Here is a 14,186-nt window from a genome sequence, read left to right as displayed (position 1 = left end):
GGAGACACACACACACACACACACACACACACACACACACACACACACACACACACACACACACTCTCTCTCTCTCTCTCTCTCTCTCTCTCTCTCTCTCTCTCTCTGCTGCTCTGAGTAAGCAAGCCCAAATCGAAGTATGGAATACTATGAGGTGAAATTGAAATGTATAACATATCTTATCTGTTTAATTGAATTTTGACAGGTTTTTTTCTTTTAGTGGAATAAAATAGTATTGTACTTCGCAGCGTTTGCGCTGTTATTTATATATGCTATGCAGATGCATCTTTCTATAATCTGTGTTACATATGGAGAGAGTATTCAAATCATGCATATTTTGAAATTCATTTTTCCCATAGTGCTGAGCAAAGGTCATTTTTTATTATTATTATACTTTAAGTTCCAGGATATGTGTGCAGAACGTGCAGGTTTGTTATATTAGGTATACATGTGCCATGGTGGTTTGCTGCACCCATCAACCCATCATCTACATTAGGTATTACTTCTAATGCTATCCCTACCCTAGCCCCCCATCCCCTGACAGGCCCTGGTGTGTGATGTTCCCCTCCCTGTGTCCATTTCTTCTCCTTGTTCAACTCCCACTTATGAGTGAGAACATGGGGTGTTTGGTTTTCTGTTCCTGTGTTAGTTGATTCTGAATTATCCTTGAGACTACATTTCGAAGACACAATCTTTGATATTGTACTGTAAATGCAGAAAATCAATCAGAAGCAAAGAAGCATGTCTAAGATGACATGCAAATGTGTTATATACCTCAAACAGCATTACTATTAGCACAATTAATTGGCTTTAAAACTACCATTGTGAACAGTAACATATTTGGGGATTTCAGTTAGTAAAACAAATTGATTGTTTCTTATGTCACACTATATAATATATGGTGTCTTTACCTTTCATAAAAAGTTTTTTTTTTTATCAAGAACTTGACAGTGGGAGCCAGGCATGGTGGCTCACACCTGTAATCCTAGCACTTTGGGAGGGCTGATTGCTTGAGTCCAGGAGTTCAAGACCACCCTGGGCTTTCCACCATGGAAACCCTGTCTCTACAAAAAAATACAAAAAAATTAGCAGGGCATGGTGGCGTGCACCTGTAGTCCCAGCTACTCGGGAGGCTGAGATGGGAGAGTCACTTGAGCCTGGGAGGCAGAGGTTGCAGTGAGCTGAGATTGCACCACTGCACTCCAGCCTGGGTGACAGAGCAAGACCCTGACTTAAAAAGCAAATAAATAAAAAAACAAATGAGACAATTAAAAATTATAATAAAAAAGAACTTGGCAGTGTAAGTCATTCTTAGCCAACTAGAAAATTAATTTCATTTTTTATGACTAATTTATTACCTCATTGAACCTTTAATTTTTTACTAAAAAAAGCTAACCAGTAATATTACATTGATACTTTTAACCTATCTTGATTGATATTAATTACCTTTTTTAATGTGTTTGTTTTGCTTATCTAGAAAAACACACCTTGACTTTAGTCAGATACATCATTGTCTGTTAAAGGAAACCAAGCCTGAAGTGGAAGTCTAACACATGAGGATACAGAATTGATTCAAAATGGGAACAACAAGTGATGAGATGGTGTCTGTGGAACAGACCTCCTCCTCTTCTCTAAACCCCTTGTGTTTTGAATGTGGCCAACAGCACTGGACAAGAGAAAACCATTTGTACAATTACCAGAATGAAGTGGATGATGATCTAGTCTGCCATATTTGCCTTCAGCCTCTGCTGCAGCCACTAGACACACCCTGTGGACATACATTCTGCTACAAGTGCCTCAGAAACTTTTTACAAGAGAAAGATTTCTGTCCGTTGGACCGGAAAAGACTTCATTTTAAGTTGTGCAAGAAGTCTAGTATTCTAGTTCATAAACTCCTAGACAAATTATTAGTTTTATGTCCATTTTCTTCAGTGTGCAAAGATGTAATGCAACGCTGTGATCTGGAGGCACATCTCAAAAACAGGTAAGCAAAAAATATAAAAGAAGCAACTCCAGATTTTGGAAAAAGGTGGTTCAAATGAACATAAAAACTTGATTAAAACAAAACAAAGCAGAACACTAGTAAGTAAATGGGTAAATCAAGTACAGAAGAGATACAATAAATAAGTCGTATGGAACAGTATTTAACATTATTTATCAAAAACATGAATACAGAAACTACAGTGAGGAAGTTCTGTTTTATACCTGTTAATATTTCTGCTGCTGTAATATGAAACTGATATATTCAAATGGATGACAGGATATTATGATAGATTCTTTCTATAAGGCAGTTTGGCAGTTAGTTTTTAAAAACTATATGAATGTAAATCTCCTTTTATCTAGTTTATTATCCTAAGGAAATAATCTAAAAGGAGGAAAAATTGTATGTAAATATGTTCAGTGCAACATTGTGCATAGTTTGGTAAATTGGAATCAGTTATTTAAAAGTAGGGAAGGGTTAAAAAATGCTATGCACATAAACTCAGTGGGATATTATGCAGCCAATAAAAATGATAATTTTGTTGCAATATGGAAATAAATACATTATTTTATTTGCTAAGATCTTGTAAAGATTCTGGGTTCAGGGACTAGACTGAACAAGAATTAGGAGTTGGAAAATAAATATTTAGTGGGAATTTCTGTTCTCATAAAAGCTTTTTAAAAGGTTAAGTAATTTATTTAGCTGATGAGTTTTATAATTCGATTTTGCTAAAAGACTTGATCTTTAACTTAGGAAGAGTTACAGTATACGTCATTTGTGTAGAATCACATAAAATGGCAGAAATAAATACTGGTTTCTAATTTCAAATTAAGCCAGTTGTACAGTATAAATCTGCAGTAATCTCGATTGCTGTGAAAAACAATGCATACTACATTATACTGGACTTAGATGTAAGAGTGTAAGTCTGATATAGAATGGCTTGCTATTATACTCACACATAAAATCATAGACTTGAAGGAGATTATCTAATCCCCCTCATTTTATGAATAAGGAGACTGAGTCACAAAAATTTAGTTAATGCTGTAGTTAGACTCAAGCTTTACTGTTCTTGTTTACTATTCTAATAAACCATGTTGACTCTATCACAGGTCAAGTCATGTTCTCTACTGCTATGTAGTAGTCAAAGTTTCATTCATGTGCACATGAAATACACATTCATTTTGTATCAATATATTGTTGATATTTATTTATTTTTTTTTTTTTTTTTTTTTTAAATTTTTTATTATACTTTAAGTTTTAGGGTACATGTGCACATTGTGCAGGTTAGTTACATATGTATACATGTGCCATGCTGGTGCGCTGCACCCACTAACTCGTCATCTAGCATTAGGTATATCTCCCAATGCTATCCCTCCCCCCTCCCCCTTATTTCTAAACATCAGAGTTGACATGAGAAACAATGAAAAAAACAAAGATGTTATTAAAATGTTGGAAACATTTAGATTTATAGAATGCTTAACTCTAAACTGTGTTGTCTAGAACTAGGAGATAAGATAGAGTAGGATACACAGACTTTTGAAAATGCATGTAATAATGTAGCATTACATTTTTTTATATCTTCTGTAACCAGCAAGCATAGAATCTGAACATGATGGCAGAGGCCTCCTGGAAACGGACACTGGTCTTTTGAATATACTAGTCTGAGTCAGGACTAGTTATGGCTGAAGAATATTTCAGGCTGCTTCTTTCAGTAGAACTGTTCTTTTCAGTGTATAGGCTTCTTTTCTAAATATCAGTTATGAGATGTTAGAGGAACTGAATGAAATGTCAGTTCAGTTATTTATGATTTTGAGAGCTGAAAGATAACAGTTTCACACATTTTCAGGAATATTCCTTTAATTAACATGCATTCAAGAATTTAATTTGCAGTTGAACTATTACTAGTGTTTCTTATCAAACCATTTATAATGAGAATTTTAAAAACCTTGGTAATTGCAAACTGCCTTTTCATTTACATGTTGGTAAAGGCTTATCCAGTTGAAGGTTTCATTTTCCAGCTGTGCTTATTAGTATTGAAGTAACCAATTTTATCATTTCTAAAGTATCTTAGGCCTGTAACATGAAAGATACAGTGAAAAGATGGATGATTGGAAAAGGTGGTGATTTGCCTGATACAGACAGCTAAGAGTGATTACTGAGTATATAAATGTAAAAAAATTATAAAATGTAATATGATTTTTATATGCCATTTGAACAGATAGTGATGAACAGCCTGACCTTTCTCTGTTCTCTTAAATAAGAACATTGAAATTCAGGTAGAAATGTATATTATACAATATTCAACCCTAAATAATATAGTTCATTTGTTTATTCAGCAAATATTGATTATCTGCTATGTGCCAGATACTTTTCTAGGTGTTAGGTAGTCTCTGCAAGTTAGAATCTAATGCCGGGTTGTAGATTCCTTTAGAAACAGAACCATGTCTTTATAGTCTTTCAGTTTATTTGCCCAAAGTTGACAGTCATCTCATGTTAGTCCAATTAAATTGTTGATCTATGTTTCAGTTATTCATTGCTGAGAAACTAACCACCGCAGACATACTGACATAAAACAACAAGCATTTGTTGATTCTGTGAGTCAGGATGCAGACAGGATGAAACAGGGATGGCTTGTCTCTGCTATCTTTATGTGTGCCACAGCTGGGAAGGAGCTGAAAGCCAGGGACTGCAACAGTTGTAACTGGAGAGTCTACTTCCAAGATGGTTTCTTCATTCACATTTCTGGCACCTTGATGGGAATGACTAGGTGCGTGGGACTTGTCAGCTGGAGAGGCTACAGGTAGCCTTCCCAGCATGACAGCCTCAGGGTATTTAAAGTTCTTACGTAAGTGGTTCAGTGTCTAGTAGGCTACATGGCCTCGTATGATCTAGCCTTGAAGTTGCCTGGCATCCCTTCTCTGTTGGAAGCAGTCATAAACCCACCCATATCCAAGGAAAAGGGGACATAGGTTTCACCTTGTGATGGGAAGTCAAAAAAATTTGCAACCATGTTCTAAAACCAACATAAACTAGCAAGAAGAATGATGTTATGAGGCGCAGAATATGATTACTACGACTGTTTGCGGCTTCTCGGTATACAAATCTCACTTGTTTGTTAGAAATTGGTAAGTCTGTAAGTTTCATTGAAATTCATAGGATTTTAGCATCAGCAACAATGAGTCATTGTATAAAAGTTGCATGGCTGTCATGTGCCTTTGCTCTTGAGCTTTTAGGGTTTACAGGAATCTCTTAATTATTGGTAGAAATAGAGCATTAGCAGTAGTTTGCATAAATTTGATAATTTCACATTTAAGATCACCTTCCTATTTGAATGAAATTCTGCCCTTACCAAATGTGTTTTGATTTGAGAAGAGCAAACATTTTTCTCCTACAGATAAAATATTTATGAAAGATGAACATGTTCAAATAAAATTACTATTTTTAACTGATTATGTATTAGTGAAATGAAGAATTTTAAGAGACATGGACAGTCTCTATCTTTGAACAGAGAAATAAAGCCTTTGAAAAATATTCTACAGTTGTACTAAATATGTAACATTTTAATTGTTTCTTTGAAATTCTGCCAAGCAACATCAGCTATATAGCATTCCTCCTACCCTCTACCACTCATCTCCAACCCACCCTTAATGATTTAACATTTAAGCCTTTGGTAATTGTAAGTGCTAGTTGTTGTTGTTGTTTTTAAATTGTGTGTTTGTGCCCTAGTTTATGGCAAGGTTCAGAATTACTTTTCCTCTTAAAAATTACAGTTTAATGCCATTATAAAAAGTTTACAATAGAAAACCTTTAAAGAAGCCTCTTTCCTTGCTGAGAACTTTTCTTGTTCGTGAGATGGTTATGAAACCTTAAGTTCAAGTTTGTTCAGCCTGTGCCACATGCAGCCCAGGAAGGCTTTTGGGATTATTTTTTTTTAAGCTTATCAGCTATCATTGATGTTAGTGTATTTTATGTGTGGACCAAGACAATTATTCTTCTTCCCGTGTGGCCCAGGGAAGCCAAAAGATTGGACAACCCTGCTTTAGATGATGGTCCAGGAAAAATTAAATAGAAAAAAAAGGGATCAGGATAGGCTGAGGCATGATTGCACTTTTAAATTCACACTTTAACTTGGAGGGAAGTTTGTGTTTAGCACATTCTTATCAGTATTGTTTTTTCATGTATGGTGTGAAAAAGCAGATATATGTATTTGCAAATCATGTGTATTCTAGTATCCAGAATATATAAAGAACTCTTAGAAATGAAAAGATAAATCCAATTTTAAATGGGCAAAGGATTTGAATAGATATTTCTCCAAAGATACTCAAGTGGCCAGTAAGCACATGACATGCTCAACATCATTAGTTCATTTTTATATTGGATTATTTGTCTTTTTGCTAAGTTGTAAGAATTTTCTATGTATTCTGGATACTAGACCCTTATCAGATATATGATTTGCATATATTTTCTCCCATTCTGTCAGTTGTCTTTTCACTTTCCTACATCCTTTAAAGAACAAATAACTAATTTTTATGAAGTTCATTGTTGTTTGCTTATGCTTTTGGTGTCATATCTAAGAAAACATTGCCCAATTCAAGGTCACAAAAATTTACATGTATGTTTTCTTCTAAGAGTTTTCTAGTTTTCTCTCTTATAATTCAGTTTTTGATCCATTTGGAATTAATTGCAATGGGAAATCATAATGTGTGTTGTTCAATCCTTTAAATTTTATTGAGGCCTTTCTTTTCTTTTTTTTTTTGGAGATAGCATCTCGCTCTGTCACCCAGGCTAGAGTGAAGCAGTGCAATCTTGGCTCACTGCAGCCTTCACCTGCTGGGTTCAAGTGACTCTTGTGCCTCAGCATCCGAGTAGCTGGGACTACAGGCGCACTCCACCATGCCCAGCTAATTTTTTTTTTTTTTTTTTACTTTTAGTAGAGACGGGGTCTTGCCATATTGCACCAGGCTTGTCTCAAACTCCTGAGCTCAGGTGATCCTCCACCTAGGTCTCCCGAAGAGCTAGGATTACAGGCTTGAGCCACCATGCCCAGCCTTGAGGCCTTTTTTAAAATGGCCTAGCACATGGCCTGTCTTGGAAAATGTCCTGTGTGTACTTGGGAATAATGTGTATTCTGCTGTTAATGGATGGAGTGCTCCATATGTCTATTGGGTCTAATTGGTCTATAGTGTTAAAGGGTCTATTTTCTGGTTCCATGTCTAGTTGTTCTGCTAGTATTGAAAGTCGAGTATCAAAAGCTTTATTGTTGATTTGTCTATTTCTCTCTTTGTCATTTTTTACTTACGTATTTTGGGGCCATTGTTTGGTACAATTTCTGTTTATAATTGTCACATCTTGTTATGTTTTTCTGTCTTTTGCTTTATTTATGTCTTTGAATCTGAAGTGTGTCTGTTGTAGACAGTTGGATTATGTTTCTTGTAGCCCATTCTGCCAGTCACTGACTTTTTATTGGGATGTTTCATTCATGTAATTTAATGTAATTACTGATAAGGTAGGCTTTACATTTGCCATTTTGCTGTTTGTTTCTATATGTCTTATTTCTTTTTTCTTCCATTTCTTCCATTTGTGTTAAATATTTTTAATATTCTGTTTTAATTCCCCTGTCATTTCTCTTAATTAAAATTATTTTCTTAGTGGTTACCCTGGGGCTTACAATTAACATCCTAGTTTATAGCAGTCTATTTTAAATGAATACTAGCTTCATTTTCACTAATGAATTAGTCAGGGATCTGTAAGGAAATAGAACCAATATATGAGGAGTTGGCTGACGTGATTAAGGAGTCTGAAAAATTACACATTCTGCTCTCTGCACGCTGGCAACCCAGGGAAGTCAGTAGCATAATTCAGACCTTCTCAGTCAGAAGGTCTGAGAACCAGGAGAGCCACTGATCCCAGTCTGAGGGCAGGAGATGAGATGTCACAACTCAAGCAGTAAGGCAGGAAAATAAGGAATGAGTTTCTTCTTCCTCCACCTTCTGTTTTCTTCAGGCATTCAAAGGATTGAATGATGCAACCACATTGGGGAGGGCAATCTACTTTATACTTTATGGAGTCCACTGATTCACATGCTAGAAACAGCCTCACAGACACACCCAGAAACAATGTTTAATCTGGATACCCCGTGGCCCACTCAGCTGACACATAAAATTAACCATCACAAGTAGTATACAAAAACTTTCATTCTCTCTCCCCTCCTGTGTGCTATTATTATTATACAAGTTGTATCTTCACACATTATATGCCCATCAACACAGAATTATTGCTTTATATGTTTTTCTTTTAAATCAGATAGGAGTAAAAGAATTACAAACCAAATAAAATAATTCAGTACTGTACTGATGCTCTTCATTTTTCACATGAACTTGAGTTACTGTTTAGTGTCCTTTCACATCAGCCTGATGGACTTCTTTTAGTGTTTCTTGCAGGTTAAGCATGCTACCAACAAACATTTTGTTTTTACCTAGGAATGTCTCAATTTCTCTTTTATTTTTGAAGTCGGCTGGATATAGACTTCCTGGTTGAGAGTTTTCTCCCCTTCTCTGTCTCCCCTTCCCTCAGAACTTTGAGTATGTCATCCCACTGCCTTCTAGTCTCCATGGTTTCTGAAGAGAAATCAGCAGATACTATTGAGGATCCTTTCCTTGTGATGAGCTGTTCCTCTCTTACTGTTTTCAAGATTCCTTATCTTTGGCTTTCACCAGTTTTATTATGAGGTGTCTTAAGTGTGTATATCTTGTAGTTTTCCTACTTGGAGTTCATTAAGCTTCTTGGATGTGTAGATAAATGTTTTTCATCAAATTTGGGAAGATTTTTGGCCATTATTTCTTCAAATATTCTTTCTACTCCTTTCACTCTCTCTCCTTTTGGAACTCTCATGATGTATATGTTTATTCTCTTAATGGTGTCCCACAAGATCATGAGGCTCTGTTCTTTTTTTTTTTCTTTCCTGTTCCTCAGACTGGATGATCTCAATAAACCTATCTGCAAGTTTGCCAGTTCTTTCTTCTGATTCAATTCTGCTGTTGAACTTCTAGTGAATTCTTTTTCTGTTTTGTTTTTTTGGAGACAGAGTTTTGCTCTTGTTCCCCAGGCTGGAGTGCAATGGCGCAATTTCAGCTCACTGCCACTTCTGCCTCCCAAGTAGCTGAGATTACAGGCATGTGCCACCAAACCTGGCTAATTTTGTATTTTTAGTAGAGACGGGGTTTCACCATATTGGTCAGGCTGGTCTTGAACTCCTGACCCCAAGTGATCCACCCGCCTTGGCGTCCCAAAGTGCTGGGATTAAAGCACCCGGCCATGCACTCTTTTTCATTAAACTTTTTAACCCCAGAATTTCTATTTGGTTCTTTATTATGACTTAATGTTTCTTTATTGATATTTTATTTTTGATAAGACATCATTCTCATATTTTTCTTTAGTTCTTTAGATAGGTTTCCTTTACTTCTTTGAACATATCTAAAATAGCTGATGTAAGTTATTGTCTGATAAAGCTAATGCCTGGGCTTCCTTAGGGACAGTTTCTGTTGGCTGCTTTTTTTTTTCTTTTTTTCCTGTGAATGGGTTGTACTTGTTTCTTTGCATGTTTCTTAATTTTGTATTGAACAGTGGACATTTTAAATAATATAATGTGGCAACTCAGAAAACTAGATTCTTCTCCTTCCTGAGGACTTGTTATTGTTGTTGTTTGTTGTTTGTTTGCTACGTGACTCTTATGAACTAATTCTGTAAAGTCTCTGCTCATTTTGTGTACTGGACAGCTAATGATTGGACAGAGAATTCTTTAAATGCCTGAGATTAAAAAAAATCTCCCCGTCTTCCATGGGGGTTCTGTGTGCATGGTGGGGCATGCCACACCCTCAACACTCACGCCACTGACAGCTCCACCTTAGCCTACACACACAGCCCTGAACATAGCTGAACCTCTGTGGACGTGTCATTCCCTGGCTCTTGTAAACATTCTGGTTAGCCTTGTATTTGTCTTCAGGCAGCCACAATCTTCAGCAATGACCTCTGATTTTTTTTTTTTTTTTTTTTTTAACCAATGCTTAACAAATGCCCCCAATGAAAAGGAAGTTTGCCCTGGGTGAGCTCTGAGTCAAGCCAAGTAAAGACAGGCACACAGTCATACAGGAAACAAGTATAGGGGAAAAAAAGAAGAAAAAAGACAAGCACACAAGAGGGGAACCATAGACAGGTCAGTTAATAACAGATCTCTGGGAATGGGGCTTTGAAGGTTCTCCAGTCTGCTCTTCCAGTGTCTGCCAGCCTCCTGATTTCCACTGTGATGTGGGCTGTTGCTTTTCCAATATTCTGGGGAGGTGAGGATGGAAATAGGGTAAACTCAAATGCCACAGAGCTCTCTCTTCTTACTGAGAGTCAGCCATTTTTCTTGAACAAATGTTCTCCCTACTGCTATAATTCTTTGGCTAATTTCCACACTTCAGAAATGGCTGGTTCTGACAATTTCTTCCAGTGTTCTTACTGCTTTTATGGAGGAGAGACTTTTCAGATATTCTTAATTCACCATTTTCACTGACATGACTTGAATTAATTTTTGTTTATTCCCTAGCTATTTTTATCATTTTTCTTGATTCTAAGGTGTTCACATTCTTTCAGTGTCATTAAATACCTGGCATTGTGCAGTGGTTAGTATGCATTGTTTTATTTTGTTTCTACTGCACTACCACCACCCCCACTATTAATACTAATATTACTGACAGTAATATAGTGTGTTGTTGCACCATGTGTTTCCTAGTGTGAACTAGCTCATATGCAGTTGTTATCAGGGAATGATGTCACGGTAGCATAAATCAAATTAGTCCATATATAATTTTTCCCTTAGGAGGGGAGCCAGAATAGTGGGAATAGAAGAACAACCTTCAGCAGGAAAGGAAAAATCCCTATTTGGGTCTTGGCTGCTGCAAGAGCATTTTGGTTTTATTTAAGAAAATTAAAAAACACACCTACATGTACAGATCCCTCCCTCAGGAGGTGCAGCCCTCAGCCCATGGCAGATTGCACTGCCTCAGCAGCCCACCATCTCAGAGCTCCACTGTATGGTCTCAGCATGTGCCTACCTCAATCTAATTAGATGTCACATGCTGTTCTATTCTATTGTTTTTATTTAATTTTGATATCCTCTGTACTAGTCTCCTGCTACACTGAGTCACCTGCCTGAATAAACCAAGTCACCTCCCCCAGTGCAGTTTCAGTTTGTGTTCTTAAATGTTCCATTTCCAAAGATGGATAGGTTTTTATTTTTGTGATTTCTGTTTTTTAATGATCGCTAATACCCTTCTAGCCCCAACGTTCTGTGATTGTGTTTCTAGGTACAAGTTTTTAGAAGAAATTCAATTTATATTTTCCCAAGGCCTAGGAAAAGAATACCATAGGAATGAATTTAGTATGATACACTGGAAAGAACAGAAGCTAGAAGCCTTTGAAATCAGATCTGAGTTTGTTTGGATTATGGCTCTGCAATTTAATAGCTGTGTGATGTTGGCTTAGTTGGTTAAGTCTCAAGTTTCCCATTTTTAAATGGGGATAACAGAGTAATTGTGAGGATTTAATGAAATAATGTATATAAAGGTTGTTACGTAAATAATTGGCACAAATTAGGCACTCCACAAATGTTGAGTTTTTCCTTTCTCTTTCGGTTCCAAGTATTTGCAGCTTGAGGGATGATGGCTCTGAGCTGTCTGTATTCATGAGCTTTTATCTGCCCAAGTCTGCTCTGATCTACTCATTCCCTAATAGTTTTTTTTTAAATATAGTTTTATTGAGATTCACATATCATCAAATTCACCTATTTTATAAATTCATTATAAATTGCCCACTTTAAATAAATTCACTTTATTTAAAGTGTGCAATTCAGTGCTATTTAGTGTATTCACAGAATTACGTGACCATCATCACAATCCAATTTTTAGAACATTTTCAGCATACCTAAAAGAAACCCAATACCCATTAGCAGCCATTTCCCATTCCCCGATACACGGTTTTGAGTGTCTACCCCAACTCTTTTTTTCCTTTAAGCCCTGTTGCAGTTTTTCTAGAATGCATATATTATGTTAAAAGAAATGTTTGTAGTATAATCTGGGCTTTTGCCCTCATCAGTGAAAGTGTTCTTTCTGAGGTTACCTTCTAATTGCCAAGTCTACCAACACTTTTTGGTCCTTATTTGCCCTTTCTGTGGCCATTTGCACTATTGGTCACTTTTTGTTGTTGTTGACTGCTTGTCTCCCTAGTTAAGTTTGCACTCTTTGTCTCATAATCTCTTTCTGTCTAGTTGTTCAATTTCATCTACTCAGGCTGGTCCATCTCATTTAAATATGGGTTTTCCCAAAGGTTCAATCTATGGCCTTCCTCTTCTAATGCTGAGTGAAATAATTTTTCTGTATTTTTACATGATGTCATTTTTAATATTTTTCTTTAGTTCGTGTTAGCAGTTTGCTGTCTCACTGGGACTGTAAGTATACCTGTTACTTTACCTCTCTAACAACTTTAGCTTTTCCTTTTAAAAGTTATTTTTGTGTGTTTAATAACTATAAGATAGGCCTTACATATTTCGTTTGTGAAGGTGTAGAGTTGTCAGCTAGACTGATTCCCAGATGTACATAATCTGTCTGTATTTCTTCTTCAGTTCCAGTTCCTGGTTCGTTTTTTCCATTGAACACTAGCTATTCTTGTGTAGATATTTGTGTATGACGTGATTTTGTAAATTAAATCTTTACCTGTCTTTTCAGTCATACTATTTTTATGGTCTAGTTTTAGCCTCAACTTTTTTTTGAATAAAATATTTTAAAAATATATTTCGAATTAAACCTGCTTACTTGACAAAAGTAATTTTTTTCATGATCTAATTTTCAAAAATACTTGTCAGGCCCTTGCGAGAGCATTCCCTGGAGTGCTGTACAACAATACAGAGGAGAAAACCATTTGTCCCCCTTCTTAACAAGGTGTAGAGCAAACAAGAAATGAGAGAAAGGTGAATAAAGATATTTCATAGTGAATCCCTTTCAAGAACTTGAAATCCAGGATTTAAAAGAAATCTTTAGTTCAGGAGGGAAAATATTACTTTTATAGTTAAGCGATAGCTTTTAGTTTTAATTGTATTTAATTCTGTGTTGTGTTAGAAATTTTGGAGTTTTAAAAATATTGTTGAGTGAAGGTCTGCAACCCTAGGCATAAGGTCTATGATCACCCATCCTACCAAGCATTACTGTAGCTAATTACAACCAAAGCATGTGGCATCCGTAGAGTCGTGGTAGGCCTCAGGTATATGTGTCCAACTTTCCTTCACTAATCTTCTTGTCCTCCTCCCATCCTTCAAACTAGGGGTTATTAGTCACTGTCCAATCAAGGTGTCCAATGGAAAGGCACTGGCCCCTTGACATCATTTTTAATATTTGTTATATAGAGCCTTTATTTAAATGTTTCCTTGATTATAAGTTTAAAAACAAGCATCCATCGGCTCCTTTTATTTGCTTAAATAAGTAAAAACAAACAGGTTAACGGTTGTGATTTCTGGGTGTTTATGTAAGTTTCCAAGTACTTGGAATATATTCTTCAGTTTACATAGCATATCAATAATTCTATTGAAATTCTAATTTCACAAACTAGGAGGCATATTTTTCTTTCCATGTCTATCATAAAATAAATTATATGGGTCTTTCCTTTGCCTTGCAGTAAATTGTAAAGCTTCAGATGTCTCACTACCCACTAATTAATGAGCATGTCGTGTGTCTGTGAAGAGTGTAGAAGCATGGTGGCACAATCAAGGTCTAAGTCAGGACGCAACCACTTGTGGGAGAAGACTGCTGATTTCACTGCTGTGGTTAAGCCATTTAACCTGTAAATGGGTTATGTGATCAGAATTTCAGAATAATTCTTGCAGTACAGAGATGACTATGAGGGTGTTTTCTGGTGACAAGTATATACCTGCATACAATTTTTTACTGACGTATTCTTTGGATACATACCAAACCATTGTTCATGCTAATCCTTCTGTTCTTGATTATCTGCTCTATGGAGCAGTAAGAACTTAGTGTGAGTGGAGATTAGGATCAGAACTGTGTATAGGTACTTCTAGCTTCTGGTTCTGTTTGTGTAGAAGCTATTAGTCCCCCTCCCTATTTTATTTATTTGTTTGTTTTCAAAATCATCTGGAAACCATCTGATATTCTTT

General features: G+C 36.1%; 1 protein-coding gene across 7 annotated transcripts in view; it reads left to right on the top strand.

Moving 5' to 3' along the window:
- LNX2 (ligand of numb-protein X 2) overlaps positions 1 to 14,186 on the top strand; it is a 75,594-nt gene that overhangs the window by 37,968 nt on the left and 23,440 nt on the right. For 5 of the 7 annotated variants that reach the window (XM_522642.8, XM_016925107.4, XM_009426779.5 and 2 more), the window contains one exon: positions 1,478 to 1,984. The exons of 1 other annotated variant lie outside the window; for it this stretch is intronic. In XM_522642.8, the coding sequence (XP_522642.1) occupies positions 1,578 to 1,984 (407 nt within the window). In that variant the 5' untranslated portion in view covers positions 1,478 to 1,577. Of the gene's footprint in view, positions 1 to 1,477; positions 1,985 to 4,507; positions 4,749 to 14,186 lie in introns of all 7 variants that reach the window. One more of the 7 variants, XM_063792014.1, reaches the window with a different exon arrangement.

Source organism: Pan troglodytes, chromosome 14, assembly GCF_028858775.2.
Source record: "Pan troglodytes isolate AG18354 chromosome 14, NHGRI_mPanTro3-v2.0_pri, whole genome shotgun sequence".
NCBI lineage: Eukaryota > Metazoa > Chordata > Mammalia > Primates > Hominidae > Pan > Pan troglodytes.
The sequence above is the reverse complement of the archived record's forward strand: the minus strand, read 5'-3'. Positions and strand labels throughout refer to the sequence as shown.